The sequence below is a fragment of the Mastacembelus armatus genome, chromosome 7 (genome assembly GCF_900324485.2).
Source record: "Mastacembelus armatus chromosome 7, fMasArm1.2, whole genome shotgun sequence".
Classification (NCBI taxonomy): Eukaryota; Metazoa; Chordata; class Actinopteri; order Synbranchiformes; family Mastacembelidae; genus Mastacembelus; species Mastacembelus armatus.
Window position 1 is genome coordinate 16,551,858 of NC_046639.1, and position 21,118 is coordinate 16,572,975.

Here is a 21,118-nt window from a genome sequence, read left to right on the forward strand (position 1 = left end):
GCACTACAAGGCATCGTGGCTTAAATAAAATAAAAGAATATCACTCTTTCAGCCTATAAATGCTTCAGACGAATGAGTCAGCCTGTGGTCATTTCAGTAAACTAATTATATTGGTTTGATGTTGATTTGTTTTGCCCAGCTGCCTCAAACTGACAAATAACTTAGGATTTCACAGCACCACGGCTGTTTGCCTCAGAAAAAGATGTCAGATTCATTTTGGTGTATTTGAATGTCACCAGTTTTCCACAAACACTACAGTATGTAAAAGATCCACAAGTGGATCCATCAATCGCCATCCAGATAAGTAAGATGACAAAGCTTCTGAGGAAACAGGCGGAGAGGGTGCGGGTAGACCTCAAATATGGGAAGTGAGGGAGGGGGGAGTGCTGGGGGGGTTGAAGGTGGATAAAGAGAGGGAGAGAGTGTGGCTCCCCCCATCTGAGGAGTTCTGGGAACCTTCATGACTGACTGGAGAGTCGGGGAGCCAGTGTGACGGAGAGTCTGTTAACAGCTGTTGTACAGCGCTGAGGGTCCTGAGAGAGTCCAGTTCTCCTGTTGCTGCCATGGGCTTCAGAGCGGTACTGCTATCCTTCCTCCTGGTGTCTCTGAGCTGGTCCAGAGGAGCCGTCATCACAGGGGTGAGCGATAGGTTTCTAGCTCTGCTGCACACAGTGCATTCTAGCATTTGATCAGTTTTTAGATTCACGTTTAATCAGTTTCTAACTATTGTTTGAATAACATATGGTTCAAAAATAACATTTTAAAATATTATTCTCTTTATGTAATTGTGATTTCTGTTCTTTACAGTGTATTCAGAAATCATGTGGTTTTACACTTTAAAATAAAATGATTTACTACTATTAACTATTAACCCTTTCTAATCAGTTTAGTTTTTTGATTACTCGATCGTCTTGTCTGTGACATGTAGTTTGGCGACGTCCTTAATCAGCCTTTTTTTTTTTTTTTTTTTTTTTTTGGCCAGCAGTCTAAATATTCTATTAAATTTAGAGAAGCAACAAATTCTCACATTTGGTATATTTGCTTGATAAATGACATGAATGATTAATGTATTAAAACAAAAGTGTCAGTTAATTTTATTTGGATAGATTCACTGACCTGTTGTTTCAGTACTAAATCAAACTGTGCATTGTGAACCATATGGTGCTTTTGTGGATAATTTTGTAAAAATTTGATTGCCCATAACAAATGAAAGACCGCATCCTCCTCCGCTCCAGGTCCACTAGAGGACCAGGAGGAAATTATCTCAGTGTCCTGATTGATATTCATTTGTAAATGGATTTTTGAGATGACAGGCAATAGATAAAATTGCTTCTCCTGTACAAACATGAGAGGGTTTCTCTATTAGCATAAATGAAAATAAAATTGATGAACCCACATCAAAAGAAGTGCCTCACTCCCTCTTTTATTCTGTTTGTCTGTCTGTACCCTGCAGGCCTGTGAAAGAGATGTGCAGTGTGGGTTTGGTCTTTGCTGTGCCGTCAGTCTCTGGCTGAGGGGTCTGAGGATGTGTGTCCCAAGAGGTGTGGAAGGAGATGAATGCCACCCCTTTAGTCACAAGGTAGGCGGGTTAGTGGAAATTCTGATTATATCAAGTGCTGGCAGGTTGGCTGAAGGTTTAAGAAAGCTGCTGATAACCGCAGAGGCTATTGATCAGCTCCACAGTGAACTGAGCAATCAGATCCACACATCACAGTGATCGTCTGGAGATGGCAGCAATTAGTCCTGCGAACACCACATCCGTCTCTGAATTCAGACTTTTGAAAAGCAGCTTTTTAAGATCTGCTGTGTCACTTGTCAGCTGATGTAGGTTTTAAACTGTCAGATTATCCCACCTCCTTTTTCTCTATTTTCAGGTGCCCTATCCGGGGAAAAGGCAACATCACACCTGCCCCTGTCTCCCTCACCTGGTGTGCAGCAGATATGCTGATAGCAAATATAGATGTACCGATGACTTCAAAAACATTGACTTTTAATGGATGCCCATACATTCAGATGAAGAAGTGGGCAGTAGAAACAGCAGTGAAGACTTGAAACACATAATTTTATTTTTTACTATATTCATAATTTGTGTACTCTATGCAGTATAATATATAGTTTGTTTTCTAACAGTGCACACTACAAGACAGGAGAAGAAATAGTTTAACCTACTATCAAGAGCCACAATAGACACAGCATACACTTTTTACTCATGAAGCATTAAAATATGTTTACACTGGTTGGTTTCCCTGCTCATGTTCATTTATCAGCAGAAAAGTACAAATGTTATTGTCAATAAAAATGTAATAATAGCAATGACACGTGATGCATGCTCTTCAGAGGGTTTTGTTTCACATTCGTTTGATTAAACATAACGGGGACGGAAGTGCTAAGCGGTTTCAGTCACGGTCTGATAATGACGAAGGTCATAACCAGAGTCCCAGTGCCTTTCGCTTCTTGAGTGAACTTGCCAACCTTGGTGTACAACTGTACCAGTGACCGAACGTTTGGTTAGTGCAAATATGCACTTCTAGTAAAACCTTTCCAACAGAAAATTTAGGTTGAGTTTTTAATTTGATTGGTTTTTATTAGATATTAATAGATATAATATAATTCCCCTATTAAAAATCAATAAATAAATAAGAAGAAGAATAAAAAAACAAATAAATTAAAAGCAATAAAAAGCTAAACCATGAGCTGCTGCATTGTCAGTGGGTAAAATGTTAAGTACTGTACTTAAATACAATTTTGAAGTACTTGTACATTTTTGATTGCTTTACTTAATTTCCTTTTAATGTTACATTATATTTTTTCCACGGTATTCAAAGAATTATTATAGTACTTTTTACTTCATGATATTTCTTTAACAACTGTGCAACTGTGACATTACATATAGATAAAATACAAGGCTTTTCTTTAGGTTGAAATGCCTGATTGCTGGTATGACATAAAAAGTGTCTTATACATTAACACATAACTTACAATAATAATCCACTAGTACAATTTATACACTAACAGTATTATCAGCAAAATAATGCTTTTACTTTGATATTTTAACTACATATTACTGCTTATTATTATACTTATCTACCATAATTTTAACTTTTGAAAACAGGACCTTACATGTATTGTGGTATTGTTACATTATGGTTAGATTATGGTTAAATTTATTTAAGTTAAGAAGAGCCCTACCTGCTAGATTACTTTCAGAATTTCAATGAATAAATTCTTTGCTTTTATTTTGAAAAATTAATAACACCCAGGTGTATGGAAACAATTAAGAATAGGGGATTTTTAATTTGGTTTTAAACATGAAATTCAATATGTAACATTAACAATGATATGTCAAAGTATAATGCACATTCTGTTATTCTTTGTTCTCCTCAGTGCTTTTATTTTGCGTTATCAAATATCTCACCTCAAGTAACGTCGATGGAAAATTTCAATACCAACAAACACTCTCGACATCAAATCTCCTGATCTACATGTCAACACTGTAAGTGTGCACTTTATCTGTTAAGCCCTTACCTCGCACTGCAGTGTAATCAAATAATCTGTTAGACATGTTAGTTAAAGTCAATCTGACATGTTTCCTTTTAAAGGATTATTTTACACACATTTTTCTGGTTTGGTTTAACGGTGTTGAAAATAAAGATACATTTTATAAAGTCTTCTTGGTTTTACTGCAAATGTTTTTTATAAATAATTTTCCCAATCCTACAAAAGGTTATTGGAATTAATTTGTTTAATGGGATCTTTACTTCTAGATAAGAAGCAATTTTCAATAGAATAGAACATATTTTTTTAATCTCCAGCTGATATGTGATATCAAGTTATGCAGAAGGGCATTTTGGAGACACAACCTTGATGTGCTGAATATAAAAGCTGGACTCTGCGACTGAAACTTCACTCATTTGAGTCTAGGAGTAAAGTGACCAGCATGATGAAGTGGCTTGTCGTCCTGTCAGCCCTTGTGGCTTTCTCTGAATGCGTCTATAAGTGAGTCTGACCTCGCTGGTAGAAAAGCAAACTGTTCTTTTATCTTTTTGACATTTTACACCTGAATAGGCTGAACTCTTGACAGACAATCGCTTTATCTAGTATTCCTAAGGAAATATCTAAAGGCCATCATGCTTCTACTAAATTTGTATTCAATTTTTACGAAGTTGACATTGAAGCTTATGCTGTGATTTTTCCACATATGAACATGGACATTTATTAAATTCTTATTCACTTAGGGTGCCTCTGATCAAGGGCAAGACTCCCAGGGAAACCTTGCATGAAAAAGGAATATGGGACGAGTACAGGTTGAAGCACCCATACAACCCAATGGCAAAGTTTTCCAAGTATGGTATTGAGCCCATGACCAATGATGCTGATGTAAGTACTGACCTGCCCTGAAACGATTTAGGCTTCATTCGTTTGACTGTTTGTCATGTGTAACCTCCAGCTGAAGGAAACATATAAGGTTCTAGCAGAGTTAGAGCAACAACAGAACCACATACTTACATACACTTGCCATTGCTAACATACGCATTCCAGTGCTTCATCTGTTCATTTGTCCTCTAATGTCCTCCAGCTGTCCTACTATGGCGTGATCTCCATTGGAACCCCTCCTCAGTCCTTCTCCGTCATCTTTGACACCGGCTCCTCCAACCTATGGGTCCCTTCGGTCTACTGCTCCTCAAGCGAGGCTTGCCGTGAGTACCACTCCGATTACTGTGATTGGCTGGTATACTGCAAACATTTCAACAGGTTTTTTACACAGTTTTCATTTTATGCTACTTAACTTTTTTTTTTAACTCAGCTACATTTTTTTACACCTATTTTCCCACATTATGTAGATTCATATTTTACATACAAAACATGAAATGATCTTAAAATGCATGTTGGCAGGAGCCATTCTACAAAATTAATGTTCAACAACTTATTCAGTTCATTAAGTATAAGCAGTGGTAGAGCACTCAGAGCAGTTATACCATGACTAGAGATGGGTGACGTTTCTGTCATATTCCTAAAATGCTCATTTACCAATATAACTTTTCTCTACAGAGAACCACAATAAATTCAACCCACAGCAGTCCTCAACCTTCCAATGGGGCGGCCAGTCTCTGTCCATCCAGTACGGCACTGGCAGCATGACTGGATACCTGGGCAGTGACACTGTTGGGGTAAACAAAACTCCTGGAACAAAAAGTATAGTCACTTTAAGCTGTGGTAGGTGTTGAACTGTGACTGACAGCTGTCTTTTATTTCCAGGTGGGAGGAATTTCTGTGAGCAAGCAGGTGTTCGGACTAAGTCAGTCAGAGGCTCCATTCATGGCTTCAATGCAGGCTGATGGCATTCTGGGACTGGCCTTCCAAAGCATTGCCTCTGACAATGTTGTGCCTGTGTTTGACAACATGATCAATCAGGGCCTTGTGTCCCAGTCAATGTTCTCTGTCTACCTGAGCAGGTACTGAAGCAGGATGGAAATCTGTTGTTTGGAAGAGTGTGATCCATTTTCCAAGACATTACATTTACATTTGACTTTATTTCTTACTCTCTCAGCAACAGTGACCAGGGCAGTGAGGTGGTGTTCGGTGGTGTTGACAGCAACCACTACACCGGACAAATCGCCTGGATTCCTCTGACCTCCGCCACCTACTGGCAGATCCAAATGGACAGGTACAAAAAAAAATTATCCAAACTCAGTGACACATAGTGAAACTGTTGATGACCTTATTACAAGCAGCATTTTGCTGGCACAAAGCCACCTGGCTTGATTGTAATCCACCTCCTGCTATTCCTCCTCTTAGCGTTACCATCAATGGACAGACTGTGGCTTGCTCTGGTGGCTGCCAGGCCATTGTTGACACTGGTACCTCTCTGATCGTTGGCCCAACCAGTGACATCAACAACATGAATGCCTGGGTTGGAGCCACAACTGACCAGTACGGCGATGTGAGTCATAGCGTTATACTAAACCATCTGGCTTAAATGTACCCCTTTTTCTGAACCTACAGGAATCAGACAACATCAAGACACAAATAAAAATAATTAAGTAGGACTTTGTTACTCTCTTCAGCTAGAAACCTGTAAAATAAAAATTAATATAATGTTCTTTAGCTTTTGACGTTTGCATGATCTTCTTCTCACAGGCTTCAGTGAACTGCCAGAATATTCAGAGCATGCCTGATGTCACTTTCACTCTCAATGGAAACGCCTTCACCATCTCTGCATCTGCCTACGTCTCTCAGGTCAGTTAGACCCCAGCTGCCATTAACTGCAACAGAAACATTATCAGTGACACTACAAAGATTCAGGGGAATTAAATATCTTTTCTCTTGTCTGCCTTCAGACCTCCTATGGTTGCAACACTGGCTTTGGTCAGGGTGGCTCTGACCAGCTCTGGATCTTGGGAGATGTCTTCATCAGAGAGTACTATGCTGTCTTTGACGCTCAGAATAAATACGTTGGTCTGGCCCAGTCTGCATAATCAAATAAAACACCTGATCAAGTTTATGGAAGAGTTGTATTTCCTTTTAAGGGGTTCACCTGATTAAAAGCTGAAGATATACAAATAAAAAAGGTGCAAATGAAACATTGTGGTGGAAAATATAGATATGAACATGTAGCTACATTAAAGATCTTTTAGAAACTAAAACATTTTGTGTGAGTCTTTACAAACACCTGTCGTGTAGTTTTGTGCTACTGTGTTGGACTGAAATGTCACAGGAAGAATGTTCAGTGTGTTCATTCATTCACTCTTAAGAGAAAATTGACCTTTTATAGATATATGAAGGAACACCACAAGCTTCTTGTTTTTTTTTTTTTTTTTTTTTGGCCTTTTTTGATATTATTTCATTGTAAAAGACCACCAGGCTGAGAATAGGATATCGAGCGACTCAGAATATCAGAGGGCCCAGGTTCCTGTGAGGCTTTAATCTACAATAAGCAGATAAGGACAAACAGTGATATAAGAAAAGATTACCTGATGACCTGTTCTGACAACTCTTCTCCTATCTCCGCCTGTGAGCAGAACCACAGCGTTCCGAGAATACCACACAGAAACCAATTTCACCAGAGTATGTGCATGATCATGACAGAGTTCATCTCTTTAATTTCAGTATCATTTCATTTTTTAATGCCTTCAATGATTTTCTGCTATATACAACACATATCAGGGGGTATAGTTCAGTGAGTGGAAATGCACTTGCACAAATTCTGGGCACTCAAAAGGGACAAACATTGAAATAAAGCAGCAGGGGTGATCTATATGTCAAATTGAATTCTCATTAAAGACATAACTAATAAAATGGATCCCAAGTGAAAATCGGAAACTAAACTTTCACATGAATCACTGGTGGATTGCCAGTGTGGAGTACTCCACCATCCCAGCCTGCCCTGCGCTCCAGGTTGAGTCAGAGTCTCCCGGTCTGGTTTTTTGTATCCTCAGGTTTGCATACACCTCTGTTGGTTTCTGGTTTCTGAAGTCCACTGTTGTGTAAACTATGCTGCTCGATTCCTGTGGGAGACAAACACTGTCAGGAGGCTTTGTCAGGAGACAGTGCTGTAGAGGAAGTCTGGAGAAAAAAACGTTCATTTCTTTTAAGAGCAGGTGACGATGAATCACAGTAGCTACATGTTCCTGGTAGAGCACTTACTTGATCCTCTTGCTTCTGTGACTCACATAGAGTTTCTCCACATTTGTCTACAAAGGAAAACAACATTAAATTGTATTGTCTTATATTTATCCCTTGTAAATAAAGGCACCATATTGATAAAATATATATATATATAATTATATTCCTGTGTTAATCAAGAAAAACTGCTTACCCAGCTGTTTGCGTTTGGTCCTCACTCTGCAGCAAACAATCCCAGTCACTGAAGCAATCAAAATCACCATTGTAAGGGACACAATAGTGGCCAGTAGCAGGCCGAAAGTCCAGGGAACTCTGGAAAGGAGTCAGGGCACAGAATTCAGATCAACTATTGTCTTCAGCTCTATTTGACCAGTGGAGAACATAAATGAGTAATCTACTGAGCTAGTACCTGGGACTGTCACTGTGGTCCTGGGCTAGAACAGGCCCAGTGGACTCTGAGAGTGGTTTGGAGGTAGTGGGGACATTGATTGCAGTAGTCAGTGGAGGCTGAAACTGACTGTTATGATTTGAAGCGTCTGCAAAATGAAAAAAATATCATATGAACTTCCTGCATTTATGTCTAGAGTTAAAATGGGATTTGTCTTTTGTAAGTCATGAGAAATACCTGCACAGAGATATTTTCTTATGAGGATAGAACAATGCAATTATTGCCTAAGCATTAATAGACACATTCATAACACGACAGTGAAATTTTCAGTACTTACCTGAGACCTCTACATAGTAGTCGTTATAGATCTGGTTTGGGGTTCCCAACACAATACATCTGTAGTAGCCTCGATCCAGAAGCTGCACATTTGATATCTTGAATTCAATCCAGCCGTCTTTCTCAGTTTTTGTAACTCTTCCTTTCAGTGAATCACAGGTATACCCGGCACTGTCCAGCAGCTTGTAACATCCTCCTGGATAGAGTTTGCAGCACGACTTGTTATAACTATTGTAAAATGAAGGGAAGGTGAATCTCAGCAAAATGTGTTCAAACTCCTCAGTCCTCTGCTGTCCTTTTAAATGAGGGATGTCTGAAAAACAAACATTCCTGATGAAAATACAGATTAGAATGAAAATTGCTAGATTTGCTATTACATAGGTTACACAATACCTAATAAAAGAAGAAAGACAAAGGCAAACTTCATCTTTAGTGCAATACTCAGTCACAGTCTCAGCACTTTTTTTTCTTAGTTTTGCACTCTTTTTAGATGATTTGAGGCTCCTCCTCACTAAGGAAAGAAGAGGAAGTGATAAATCATCAGCTAGAGGACAAACACGGGTCCCTCACAAAACTGCCAAGTGTGTTGTGCCACTTTTTTTTAAAAGTACATGTTTCTTTTTAAAGCACATGTTATGCAGTACCCTAATCCAGATATGCGGGGTGGACACAGGACAAGAAAGACCGGAGGTTATAGTCTGTGGTGTAGTTCTATAGGACTGTGTTACATTGTTCATGTATTTCTGTTATTGCTTAACAGCCATCCATTTTGCAAATGATGAACTAACAACTAGCACATTGTGAAGCAACACTGCAAATTACACCTCATGACAAAGCTGCATCATCTCTGAAAATGTGTGTAACCAGATTGTACTGGTTTAACATACAGATAACATAAAGCATACAACAGTAGACTGTAAATGCCTTCTAGACACCGAAAACAGAGTAAGCACTGAACATTTACAGAAACATCAGAGAATATACACAAAACCTACACAAAATCATTTATTTGGTATCAGCTTTCAGCTTCATATTCATATTCACCAAATCAAAGCATATCCTCCTTTACAAAACAGAAAACGAAGGTATGTACATTTTCAGATTCAGCAAACACAATGTTGTGGCGTTCTTACAGTTAATATTTTGTCACTGATGAAAGTTACTTTTCTGCCAGTTGCTCCATTTGAAAAATGTTCACTTGGGTGCTTGGTATATTTTCTAAAACATGATATAAGTCATTTATTTTTCTTAGACAACATTGTCTTGCAAACAAAAGCTGTTGAAGCACATAAACATAAATCATTTTTAATAATTACAGGAGAATTCTTATATGCACAGCCCCTATAATTAAGTTAGAAGCAATAAGTGCAGTAAAGTGAATTTACAAAAAGCTGTCGATCTTATAGCAGATGATCCCGTGGAAGAGATGATGTTTTATTCACAGACAGCTGAATGCATAAATAAGTTGAGGTCACTGTACTTTCCATCTCATAGTGGTATGTATCAGTCCTGCTGTGTGCACGTTAACACCGCTGGCAGTTTGAAAAATGTGTCTACTCGTCAGTCAGGGTAATGACATCATAGTGGATGCCCTGCTGCTGCAGCTGCTCCAGCTGTTCAGGTGTAGCTTCTGTGTAGACTGCCTGAGTCTGCGCCATGGCTGCATCTGCCACCGCTACTAAAAAAACAAAAGATTACCCATTTGGTTTGACTGGTGCTGTGGTTACTATTGGTTTTTACAATGTTGATTTGCTGTATTCAGAATAATAGGTGTAGTCTTTGATGAGTTGGTTAAATATAAACAATCTAAAGGTGAGGCAGAGGATTGAATATAAAATAAATCAGAGAGAGAGTCAACCTGTGACAGCAGACTGGGCAGCAGCCTCCAGATCCTCAGGATGCACTATGTGTTGCTCCGAGCTGACAGGTAGGTACTGGATCTGACCGTCATGACTTACAGCAATCTGAACACATAAAAAACAAGGAGCAGTGAGTTTTTTTTTTGTTTTTTTTTTTAAACAAAAATCTCTCTGTGGAGCATTTTAGACTTATTTTACCCACCTGTTGCTCCTGCAGGAAAGTCCCGTCATGCTCATACTGGATGATCTGTCCATCTGGCATCTACGGGGTGTTTAGAAATCTCTTTGAAAAAGACATTATCGCTTTTAACGCTGAATGGCTGTTGACATCTGATGCAGTGATGCACTGACCTGTATGTGGTTGCCATCAGCGACTACTACATACTCCTGAGGGATCAGGTGCTGCACTCCGTCCTGTGAGATGATATACTGGACCTGAAAGGGGACATGTAGCAAATAAGTTTAGATGAAAACTGAACTACTCCATTATTTTCGCATACAATGACACAGACTGGTAGAATCTATAAAACTGCTCTCACCTCAGTCACCTGGTTGTCTCCTGTCATCAGGTGCTGGACCGTCTGTCCGTCTATGGTGGTGATCTGCTGGATGTATGTACCCTCCTCCTGATTAATGTACACATTAACACGCTGAGTTATACTATGTTGAGTGGCTACTATACTGAAGACAAAAAAAACAACTTGAGAAAACAGTTTCAGGTATAGTGTGAACACTGGTACCTGGTCTGATAGCGACTGTTCTTGAGCTACAATGATGTGCTCCTGTCCAAGAGCCTGCAGCCGCTCTGGACTGATCACTGTGTGATGTCCCTGCAGCGCTGTTTCACACAGACATACATTATCTACATTGTGATTTTGTTTTATGCTGAATGTGAACCATCTTTGTTTTGAACTGTGTACTAAATTTATTTTTGCAGTACTTTTTTTTCACTACAAGCATTTTTTTGTGTTGTATTTCTTACACTGTAGTGTGGCCAGGGCCTCTTCGTCACTGTTGACTGTGATGGTTTGCTGAGTTGTGGAGGTACGGCTCTTCCGAGTTGGATGATCCTGATTGTGGAGACGCTCCATGTGAAACTTCAGATGACCATTACGGTTAAACCTGAGATATCAGGCGAAACAACAATCAACATTAAAAGCTGTTCACTATCATTTTGCAGTCTAATGCTTTAATTCTGTTCCCACCTTTGTCCGCAAAGTTTGCAAGAAAAGGGTTTTTCATTGGTGTGGGTCATCACGTGGCGACGCAGGTCTTTCTTGTTCTTAGAGGCAAAGCTGCAGTTCGGACATTTGTGAGGACGAAGGTAGGAATGTAGCTCCATGTGAGCCTAGAAGGAAACAGGATATCAGGCAGGACACACAGGCCTTGGAAATGACAAACTCTTAAAATTATATATTAGGGTGGAAATGCCCTTTTCACCATGTTATGGATATGTCATTATTGTTCCCAGTGAATAAAAATCTTCAATTGAAATTTTTCAGTGATTGCTGTCTGCTTTTTCCATTAAAACAAATATTTTTATGATAAAATAAAAAAAGAAGCACTTAGATCTGTTTGTGTCCCATTATTATCTCCATGACCAAGAAAGTAAAGTACATTCAAATCTAATGAGATTAGCTATTTGGTATAAGCAAAGATTTTGACATCAACACATTTATTTTTGCCTAATATAAAGTGGTATCAATTTGAACCTTTTAGCCTAAAGGTGTTAAGGTAGTGAGCTTTCAGAAAAACTACTCACAGAGTCACAGATACATACATAATGATGTAAAAAGATTCAGAACAGGATTGAATACACTAAGGAATAGTTCTGTGAGACTTACCTTGACATCTGGCCAGGTGGTGGAAGTGAAGTCACAGTCAGGACATTTGAAGGTGTTGGGATCCAAGTGTGCCCTCTTGTGGTTCTCCATGTCAGAGCGTCCATGAAAAGACTCCATGCAGATTCGACAGGAAAACCTCTTCGTGCTAAGACTGGGATTGGTCACTGCAGAGGGAGAGGCTGGAGCTTCACTGCTCAGCTGACAGAGAAAAACACTGTCAGAGAGGCCAGATACTGCAGAGTATGCGTCAATATGCTGAAACATTAAAAGGCAGCGTTGATGTTTACCTCCACTTGTTGCAGTACACCATCTGGCAGTGTTGAGTTAAGATAGTACTTGTCACTTTTCAGGCCCTCTGAATCAGAAACCTCTAAAGTCTGAGAAGGGCTGCTCTCACCATTACTGCCAAGAAAGACAGCAGTTTAATGACATGAGAGACTTTGGAGACATCACAGCCATCAAAACATCATCCAAATCTACATTCAATCTCATTCCAGTTAAATGGGTTCTATGATTGTGTTTCTCAGCATAACATGTGTTCCTCTTAATCATAGAAAAACACACTGTGTATATTAGGTTACCTGTATCCAGGGTTATGAATTTCTTCAGCAGACTGCTCTACCACACTGAAGTCGCCTCCACCCTCGTAGGTTTCAATGGCAATCTGGGCTAGCTCTCCTGTTTCAGACATGGCTGCCTCATAGGCCTCTTGTAGCACCGTCTCACCATTCTCTGACACGTGGAAGGTCATGACCTTTTGGGCCTGTCCTGGTGCTGCGGTAACTGATCTCCATGTGCCCTTCTCCAAAACTTTGCCTTCTGATTTCAGTACTGCCACCTGAGGAGTACAATGCATGTCACACTGTTTTTTTTTTGTTTTTTTTTTACCAAAGTGGATTTTTTTTTTTGATGAGCAACAGCACAGACCTGTAAGGAGTTTCCAACCAATTCCCGGGCATTACTCATATTCAGCAGCAGGTCCAGGGCATTCTGGGCAGACAGATCACTGGACTCAGCTGAGAAGAGCATGGAGACAAAATTAGGCTTTGTTCTTAAGGTCACATAACACACCAGGAATATTGAAAAAAAAAAAAAAAAGTCTCCTGTGGAATCGTTGCTGACCTTGCTCATAGATGATGGTAGTGTTTCCCAGTGCATCCTGGGAGACTGAGGCATTTTCTATGCCCTGCATGGCTTGTAGTGTTGCAGAATCAACTGTAACCTAATGAAGAAGAGTGAATAAATATTTGCAATGTATTATCTGCAAATGCAGAAAAAAATACCACACATTTTATTTTAAATGCAAATTGAGAAAACCTGTTGCAGACTCACAACAGTATTCTGGAAGCTCTGTGGGTCATCTTGTTGTTTCAGCTCCTCTATCTGCTGTAGGGTGAAGAAGGGCCTGCGTTGTCTTCTCATAGGCTCTTCAGGGTGAGCCAAAGACCACTCTTCAAAAGCCTCAGGATGGCGACACTGCACATGTAGGCGCAGGTTCTTCCTGTGCTTGGTCATGAAGTGACACATATCACAGGAGAAAGGCTTCTCTCCTATAGAGATTAATCACACAACATTAACAGGTAATACAGTGTTACATTTAAGAAGTCCATACATAAGGGCCTGTTCAGTTTATATAGACTTTACTAAAGGCTGTCTGCCACACTGACCTGTGTGTTTGATGGCCAGATGGGAGACCAGGAATTCCTCTTTAGAAGTGGAGTATTTGCAGTAGTCACACTTAAAGGGTCTGTCATTGGTGTGGGACAGTTGGTGGTTTAGCAGCAGCTTCTTATTGTCACAAGTGTAGTCACAAAACTCACATTTGAACCTGGCACATACACAAAGAAGAGTTGGACATCAGACAAAAGAACTTATTTTACCTTAAAATGCTAAACTGCTCTGTCACATTCATATTTTTGACATACAGACTGTTACATGACCAAATCAATAATGTGAAGACAAGTTTTTTCAGTACTGACTTGCTGCAACCAAGACTCTGGATGTGGGTCAGCAGGTGCATTTTGAATGTGTACCGCTTCTTGAAGGATTTGCCACACTGTAAAAACAGAAAGGACTTTTCAACAAAAGATTTGAAGAACTTGACAATAGGTTAAATAAAAAGCCTATAAAATGATGTATACGCTTAACAGTCCAAGCAGTCCTGTAAAGATTGTGACACAACTTTAAGGAAAACTGGCATTCTGGACTCTAATATTGTAATTTTTATCTTATTATTTATTATCTTGATCTTATAATGTATTTATTTTATAAATAAATCCAACATTTACATGGAGTACTTTTAACAAATGATCTTCACAAGAATATCGAGGACATCCTATACTGGATTCATGTATCCAACCATTCTCTTCAAATCCAAAATTTCAAAGGTCTTTCCAGCAGGGAGGATCACAACTTTCCTTTGGCTGTAACTTCTAAAACCTACTGAGGTTTCCCTTGTTCATTACATGTGCAGCAGCCTGATGGATGAGTAGTTAGCACTGTTGTCTCACAAGAAGGTTCCTGGTTCAGAACCCAGCAGGGCAGGGACCTCTCTGTGTGCCGTTTGCATGTTCTCCCTGTGCTTGTGTGTGTTTACTCCAGGTACTCTGATTTCCTCCCACAGTCCAAAAACATGTATGTCAGGTTGATTGGTGACTCTGAATTGTCCATAGGAGTGAGTGTGAGTGTGTGAGGTTGTCAGTCTCTATGTGGCCTGCAATTGACTGGTGACCTGTCCAGTGTGTGAGCTGGGAGAGGTTCCAGCAGATCCCTGTGACCCTAAAGAGGACTAAGCGGGTATAGATAATGGATGGATTGCACATGCACTTTGCTTGTCTACACAGTGCAGCACCACAACCACTCGGCTATGGGGGTGCCCTGTAACTATACATTTTTCTTGTACATTTGAAAAGTGTCCTTGAACAGTAGTATCTTTGATTTCTGACCTTATCACACATGTGTGGTTTCTCTGAGCTGTGGGTCTTCATGTGCTGGGTCAGCCTCTTTTGCATAGGATAAACCCTGTGACACACAGGGCACGGAAACTCTGACACCTTTGGTACCTGCAAGAATCAGCAAAAACTGCCACAGTGCTGACAAATCAAGTGTCCCAAAAGACAGCAGCAACTGACCAAAGCAGAAAAAAAATGGACTGCAGTCATTTTGCCACATCTTTAGTACTGTAAATTAGTATTGTTCTTAATGTTATTAAAAAGCTCACCAACTCTGTCTTCTTTTTCCTGAAATTGGAATGGAAAAAATAAATACATGAAAACTTACTAATGTGTATAAGGAACAATTTATTCTGCATGTATGTTGTTTGCAGAACTTACTTCTCTTTGTTGTGGACTGCTGAGTGCCGAATGACATCTTTCCTGTAGACACTTGTGTAATCGCACTCCTCACACTTGAAAGGCTTAGTGCCCTCATGATTGAACATATGTTCCTGCAAAACAGCCCACAAAGCATTTCAGGACTGGTGTGTAAACTGAGATTAGCCTGAATGTTGTGTACCGTTTTACTGCAACTGACCTTGAGTGAGGACCAGCGCTTACACCGATAGTTGCACTGAAGACACTTAAAGAGCTCTGGGTCGTTGCCTTCATGAGAGTCCACATGGAACCGCAAATCTTCTTGAGTGAGGAAGCGTGAGCCACAGATCCAGCAGTTGTGAGGTCTCAGCAGTGGCTTGAGGGATTTGTAGTATCGACTGGAACACAATGAAAAGGAATAAGTAATTTGATTGCTTGTCAAAGTTATTTCATACTATCTGTAGCACAACCTTATGTAATAATTTGATACTTACTTTCGATTCATATACTTTTTATACTTATTACGAAGAAAGCGCTTGGAAGGTCTGCCTCGTTTCTTTGGGAAGAACTCCTCCTCTGATTGTGCGTTAGATGAAGGGTCTTTGTTTTCAGAGTCCGACTGGCTTATCGCGGCCTCGGCAGTATCTCCATTGGTCACCAGAGCAGGGCCATTGCCTAACCCAGAAGAGCTTGCCTCTTCAGGTACACTAGCATCAGCCGTAACCTTGGGCCTTTTGGCAATACTTTCTGCTTCTGGAACGAACATATGATAATAAGATGGATGACGCAGGACACTAAAGGCTTTGTAATGGAGGCTTTTCCTGTACAGTTTTTGTCAAACTGGAAACCCACCTTTGCTGCTGTAGCCTTCTTCTAAAGAGCTATATTTCCTTGGACGACCAACCTTGCGTCGAGGACGCCCTTGACAGGAGGAGGAAATGGGAGGTGCAGGCTTCCTTAGGGTGGCCGGTGGTCTTCCTTTGCAGTCTTCATCAGCTGGGTTGTAATCACTGTCCTCTGGTGGATAAACAAAATAGCAGGATCGCAGGTAACTGCATATGATTTTTATCTTGTGACTGATTCACGAAAAGTATGAATGTTTATGTTATCTGACTGAGGATTTAATGAAAATTGCTAACTGACCTTCTAAATCATCAATAGCACCAGCATCAACAATATCATCTTCTTCTTCTTCTGCCTGTTGGGGCTCAGCAGCCTTCACATTGGCTGCTTTCTTCTCTTCAGCTTCCTCCTTCTCTGCCTGGCGGCGGGCAACCGTTTCACTTTTAGGAGGTCTGCCACGTTTACGCTTTTTTGTCATGTCCCCTGAAAAAATGAAATTGAGCAAAAAAAAAAAAAAAAGTCAACTTACACTCCAAGTGATATATTTTTGTTATGCATCATCAGCTACCTTACCTGCAGGTTTGAAGTGTTTATCTCTCATATGGTTAATAAGTGTGTCTTTGGAAGCACTCTTGTATGGACACATCTTACACTTGAACTGCTGTACAATTACTACTTCCATCATTTCCTCCAACTCAGCTAGGTTTGGTGGTCTGTCTCTGGAGCCTTCTGCCACTATTGATGTCTTCATCTCGCTGACCAGTCCAGCTTCAACCTGAGGCCCCTGGGAACCCTGTGGCTCCTCTTGGCTTTGTGAGCACTGCTGAACCAACTCGGGCTCTGGATTGGAGGTGTATGTCCCACTGCTGCTAATGTAGGGACCAGACTGGCTCTCGCTGCACTCAAGTGCCTCAGGAAGCCCGCCTGACCCCGCTGTGTCTGCCAAAGGGTGCTCTGATGATGAGCTGTCATCAGCGTAGAGAGAACCTTCGGGGCCATTGCTGCTTTCCATGTAACATGAGTGCTGGGGCTGTTGTTGGGAGTGCTGTGGCTGATCTGGATCTTGGCTCTGCTCGTCATCATCATCATCATCGTCCCTAGCTTGGTACTGAGAACAACCCGGTTGCTCAGAGTCTGCAGCTGCAATGCATTCTCCACTATACTCAGCCCCATACTGCCGGCTTGTTTGGGTCCGGTGGTCTGCACTGCTGTCAATGTAACTGCGTGAGTGATGTGGCTGCTCTCCATCATCCACAGCACACTCAAGATACCCAGCACTGCATTCCACCACATAGTGACTGTGACTGGTAGGGTTTGAGTCAGCCCCACTGCATTCCACATAACCAGGCAGGTCCTGATCACTGTCAGGAAAGCCTGACTGGGAGCGTGTTTGGTCAGGTTCCTCGCCGGAGCACTCAACATAGGAAGAGGAAGATTCCCCCGTCTGGTCTGGGCCATCTGCACTGCAGTCCATGTACTGGGAGGGGTGGGAGTGCTGTGGCTGGTCAGGCTGACTGCTGCTGTCCTCTGGGTAACCTGAGTGTCCAGGCTGATCATCAGGCTGGTCAGGTTCAAGGTTGCCCTGCAGGTCTCCCTGATCCAGACAGGTGGATGTGGGACCTTCCACAAGAGCTTCTATAGCTATACGACCAGACAGGGCGGAAGATGACATCTGGGCTACCATAGGAGCACCTACAGAGGGTAGATACACAAGTATGGTTAATAAATTATGTATTTGATTTATAAATTAATACCATATGGACATGAAGGTTGCTCATTCGTTCACTTTTAAATGTTTTGAAATAGGTTAAAAAATTTAAAAAATTAGTAATTTCTAGCACCCTTACCATCATCTGGTCCTTGTAATATTAGATATTGGGTTGTTTCTGCACCCCCATCTTCTGCACTGGTCACAGCTATGCAACCTAATAGAAAAGGTAGCAGACAAGCTCAGATATCTGCTGTTTTATGGCAAAATAATAAAAATGACATTGTCCTAAGGTTACTCTGTTAAAGACACACTGAAAATGGGTGTACCAGTGGAAATACCGTTCATGATGTCAGGCCCGATGGTGGACTCTATGATCTTGTCAATGGCAGACCCCAGGTCTGACGAGGTAGAAGCAGTTGAGTCAGAAACCATCATGGCTCCATCAGGCACAACACTGGAGTGGACTAGGACTTGGGCTGACTCAGACACCAGCACTGACTGAGTCACTGTGGACACACTGGACACACTGGTGGATTGAGCCACCGAGGACGAGTCTGGGAGGTGAACTTGCGAAACTCTGACGTCCGTACTGGAGCTGGTTTCTGGGATGAAAACCTTGGCAGGGAGACACAGGAACGTGATAGTGATATCAGGAAAGTTTTGACAAACTTTTATATCTGTTTTTCTTGCCTTTAGAATATTTTGTATATACCATATAAAGAAACCAAATCATTATTTATTTGATTAAAAAAAAAAAACTTACCACAAGTCCCTCTGAGCTCTGTCCCACATGGCAGTCAGACTCTGGGGCTTGAACATGAGAGGCAGCAGCATCACTACTGTCTGCAGACATGGCCTCTGATGACTCCATACCCATCCCACTTTCAGATGGCTCCTCCATCCCTGAGGGGCCTGCATCACTGCTGCTCTCCACTTCATTCTCCTCTGAATCCATAACTATCCACAAAAAGTAACATAACTCAATCCCAAATTTGAAGTGTAACGTTTAAAAGCATGCTTTGAGTAGCATTACAACATGTTAACTGTGTTACAACTTGTCCAGTTCCTTGACCACTTGTTCTAGGACATTTATCTCTCATTAATGTCAAAGGTGTTTGCAAAAATCTTATCTTAAATGATAATTTATCAATTATCCAAGCTAATGTGCTACTGGATAAGAAAGCCAAGTATAGAATAACTTCCAAAAAACATAGTAAAAGCCTCAAGACCTGCAGAGCCTCTAGACAGAAAAACTGAAGTTTAGACTTGAACTTTCTCAGCTCTGAAGTAAATGGAAAACTTAAGGGAAGACTTGGTATGAAATAATGTATTTCTGAATGTTGCCTTTTAACTGTGTTAGGCTGGCAATTGAATAGAAATAAACTCTTAGATCTTTTTATGGTCAGGTTTCCCTGATTGCAATGGCATTTACATTTAATATGTTCTTGTGAGTTATTTTATATGTATTGAAACCAATTATAGGTTTGAAAGAATGTAAAGTCCTTCCACACATCTCAACACACCTGCTGTGCAAAGGCATAAAATAAAAATAAAAAGTACATTTAGTGTTGTACAATTTTGATGTACGGACTCTGCATTTTGTCAAAAGGTACTAGCACTACACCAAAAGGCTGTGAGTGTAGGTCTTCAGAGCTTGTATTAGTCTTGTACTAGCCTGTACTAGTACTTTAGGAAACCTCTCAGGAGTCTTTCTGTACAAGAAACGCACGAAAAGTTTGCATTTACCCAATGTCTGTTTACTTACACTGTCTAGCTAATGCTTTCCCTTAAGGACACAAACGCTGCTGTGGGTTAACTGAAGCCCTATGCTGCGAAGAAAATCACCTCACGTTTTGTCCATAATCAAAGTAAGTAAGATAAGAACAGCCCTGGACATCAGTAAAGTTATCTTTTGATGGCAGCTGGAAGTGAAGTTAGTTGGCTCACGAAGAACCAGAGCAGCTAGCGTTAGCTTTAGGCTAGCTAACAGCTTTGTTTTCAGGTCTCTATCGTCATTTAGAAGGCAATAAAACTTATAAACGCCCCCTGGTGATGAAATAATAGTTTGATGGTTGAAGAGCATGACGCTATTGAACAAGGAGCAGTTTAATGGAACAAGCCAACAGGTCTAACAGCGCCCCAAAACAACGTGCTAGCCGCTTTTAAAGGGCCTAGCTGCCCTTCGTCCTGCCTGCTCCGGTCGCCATTTTACAGCCGACTTTACACTCAGGCGCGCTCGAAGCTCTACTGGGGACCTCGAGGGCCTCAACTGCCGCAGACCGCCCAAATTCTCTCCCTGAAGAAAATGGAGATATTTTCCCCCTCCAGCTCTAGACCCTAAATGTTTTTTTCTTACCGTGTATTTTCGAGTAGAAAGGTATCCGTTACTACAGAGGCGATAAAGAGAGCAGAAATTAGTAAGCCATATTTGTTGCTTCTTTCTAGTCGGGCGCCATGAGTATCTCCTCGCTTCCTGTCCGTGCAACCGGATCTTATTTATCATTTTTGTTCAGAAAAGGCTTTTTACTTAACCAAACATCGATGTATTCATCGATTACAACAGTTTGTATTTAGATATAGTTTGGACGTTATATGTCGCTCCTGATACTCTGCATATGTAATGTTTATAAACAGAATGGACTATTGTTTTTAGAGGAAGGCGTATTACGCAGTTGGATGCGGAGTAATATGGATGAGTGACATGTATTCACAACAAGGCCGTCTTTATTAATTCGCTGTATCTTTTAGCAACAATTTATTATACACAAAATACTGATTTCACAAGACCGTGGACAACACAGGAATAACAAGTGCCCAGCTTAGAGGAAATTAGTGTTTTGGGTTAATTTTGGGTAGTATTTTGTAAATACTAAGAAACAAAAGTTTTGACAAAACTCATTTGTGTAATTAAAGAGTAAAATGGGACAGTCACACAGTATATTAGAGTCTACATTACTAATCATTACTGTTCACTTTTGGTCCAGCATTGCAGTACCTCATATCCAAATATACCTTTCTCGGGTGCTGTGAGCTGTGAAAGATTATTAGTGTGCTCTGAGGAGGAAAAAACTAAAGTAATATAGCAAATGATAAAAGTGGTTCAAATATTGCAGATCTTATCTAATGTTTAAGAAATTGGCACAATAAGAATAAGGTACATTATTTGGAACGGACTGTAATATAATGTGTGCTATTGAACCAGT

General features: G+C 40.6%; 4 protein-coding genes across 8 annotated transcripts; 2 read left to right on the forward strand and 2 right to left on the reverse strand.

Annotated features, from left to right (window-relative positions):
• The first annotated feature begins 523 nt into the window (after positions 1 to 523).
• Positions 524 to 1,994, forward strand: prok1 (prokineticin 1). Its single transcript, XM_026333177.1, has 3 exons — positions 524 to 638; positions 1,454 to 1,579; positions 1,875 to 1,994. Exons 1-3 carry the CDS (start codon positions 564 to 566, stop codon positions 1,992 to 1,994), a joined length of 321 nt encoding a protein of 106 aa, XP_026188962.1. The 5' UTR covers positions 524 to 563.
• A 1,936-nt stretch (positions 1,995 to 3,930) lies between these two features.
• Positions 3,931 to 6,502, forward strand: LOC113145623 (pepsin A-like). Its single transcript, XM_026332571.1, has 9 exons — positions 3,931 to 3,996; positions 4,236 to 4,377; positions 4,577 to 4,697; positions 5,050 to 5,168; positions 5,257 to 5,453; positions 5,549 to 5,665; positions 5,797 to 5,941; positions 6,139 to 6,237; positions 6,339 to 6,502. The coding sequence occupies exons 1-9, from the start codon at positions 3,938 to 3,940 to the stop codon at positions 6,474 to 6,476; spliced, it is 1,137 nt and encodes a 378-aa protein (XP_026188356.1). The 5' UTR covers positions 3,931 to 3,937; the 3' UTR covers positions 6,477 to 6,502.
• Positions 6,503 to 7,070: 568 nt separating this feature from the next.
• LOC113145164 (uncharacterized) lies at positions 7,071 to 8,927 on the reverse strand. Its single transcript, XM_026331579.2, has 6 exons — positions 8,741 to 8,927; positions 8,349 to 8,660; positions 8,033 to 8,159; positions 7,817 to 7,935; positions 7,645 to 7,691; positions 7,071 to 7,505 (listed from the first exon to the last, which is right to left on the reverse strand). The coding sequence occupies exons 1-6, from the start codon at positions 8,772 to 8,774 to the stop codon at positions 7,338 to 7,340; spliced, it is 807 nt and encodes a 268-aa protein (XP_026187364.1). The 5' UTR covers positions 8,775 to 8,927; the 3' UTR covers positions 7,071 to 7,337.
• Positions 8,928 to 9,337: 410 nt separating this feature from the next.
• On the reverse strand, positions 9,338 to 20,395 carry LOC113145162 (zinc finger protein 335). 5 transcript variants are annotated; one of them, XM_026331576.2, is made up of 28 exons: positions 20,272 to 20,395; positions 18,679 to 18,872; positions 18,254 to 18,530; positions 18,052 to 18,129; positions 16,778 to 17,896; positions 16,505 to 16,687; positions 16,214 to 16,378; positions 15,856 to 16,114; positions 15,582 to 15,759; positions 15,383 to 15,495; positions 15,271 to 15,289; positions 14,996 to 15,112; positions 14,030 to 14,106; positions 13,718 to 13,878; positions 13,383 to 13,600; positions 13,173 to 13,272; positions 12,978 to 13,066; positions 12,632 to 12,888; positions 12,338 to 12,452; positions 12,051 to 12,248; positions 11,412 to 11,554; positions 11,189 to 11,328; positions 10,947 to 11,044; positions 10,746 to 10,832; positions 10,558 to 10,641; positions 10,409 to 10,468; positions 10,206 to 10,311; positions 9,338 to 10,025 (listed from the first exon to the last, which is right to left on the reverse strand). In XM_026331576.2, the coding sequence occupies exons 2-28, from the start codon at positions 18,868 to 18,870 to the stop codon at positions 9,901 to 9,903; spliced, it is 4,758 nt and encodes a 1,585-aa protein (XP_026187361.1). In that variant the 5' UTR covers positions 18,871 to 18,872; positions 20,272 to 20,395; the 3' UTR covers positions 9,338 to 9,900. The 5 variants fall into 5 exon arrangements, with proteins under 5 accessions (XP_026187361.1, XP_026187360.1, XP_026187357.1 ...); XM_026331575.2 differs by having other exon boundaries at positions 9,338 to 10,022; positions 13,368 to 13,600; XM_026331572.2 differs by having other exon boundaries at positions 13,368 to 13,600.
• Between the last annotated feature and the right edge of the window lie 723 nt (positions 20,396 to 21,118).

Coding starts and splice junctions, on each gene's coding strand:
- LOC113145623 (XM_026332571.1), top strand. CDS start 3,938: ATGATGAAGTGGCTTGTCGTCCTGTCAGCCCTTGTGGCTTTCTCTGAA. Junction 5,169..5,256: donor TGGGCAGTGACACTGTTGGG/GTAAACAAAACT, acceptor TTTTATTTCCAG/GTGGGAGGAATTTCTGTGAG. Junction 5,454..5,548: donor TTCTCTGTCTACCTGAGCAG/GTACTGAAGCAG, acceptor TTACTCTCTCAG/CAACAGTGACCAGGGCAGTG.
- LOC113145162 (XM_026331572.2), bottom strand. CDS start 18,870: ATGGATTCAGAGGAGAATGAAGTGGAGAGCAGCAGTGATGCAGGCCCC. Junction 16,688..16,777: donor TAAACACTTCAAACCTGCAG/GTAAGGTAGCTG, acceptor TCATTTTTTCAG/GGGACATGACAAAAAAGCGT. Junction 12,249..12,337: donor GTGTACTGCAACAAGTGGAG/GTAAACATCAAC, acceptor TTTCTCTGTCAG/CTGAGCAGTGAAGCTCCAGC.
- LOC113145164 (XM_026331579.2), bottom strand. CDS start 8,774: ATGAAGTTTGCCTTTGTCTTTCTTCTTTTATTAG. Junction 8,661..8,740: donor TGTCTTTCTTCTTTTATTAG/GTATTGTGTAAC, acceptor TTTGTTTTTCAG/ACATCCCTCATTTAAAAGGA. Junction 7,936..8,032: donor GACCACAGTGACAGTCCCAG/GTACTAGCTCAG, acceptor ACTCCTTTCCAG/AGTTCCCTGGACTTTCGGCC.
- prok1 (XM_026333177.1), top strand. CDS start 564: ATGGGCTTCAGAGCGGTACTGCTATCCTTCCTCCTGGTGTCTCTGAGC. Junction 639..1,453: donor GAGGAGCCGTCATCACAGGG/GTGAGCGATAGG, acceptor TGTACCCTGCAG/GCCTGTGAAAGAGATGTGCA. Junction 1,580..1,874: donor GCCACCCCTTTAGTCACAAG/GTAGGCGGGTTA, acceptor CTCTATTTTCAG/GTGCCCTATCCGGGGAAAAG.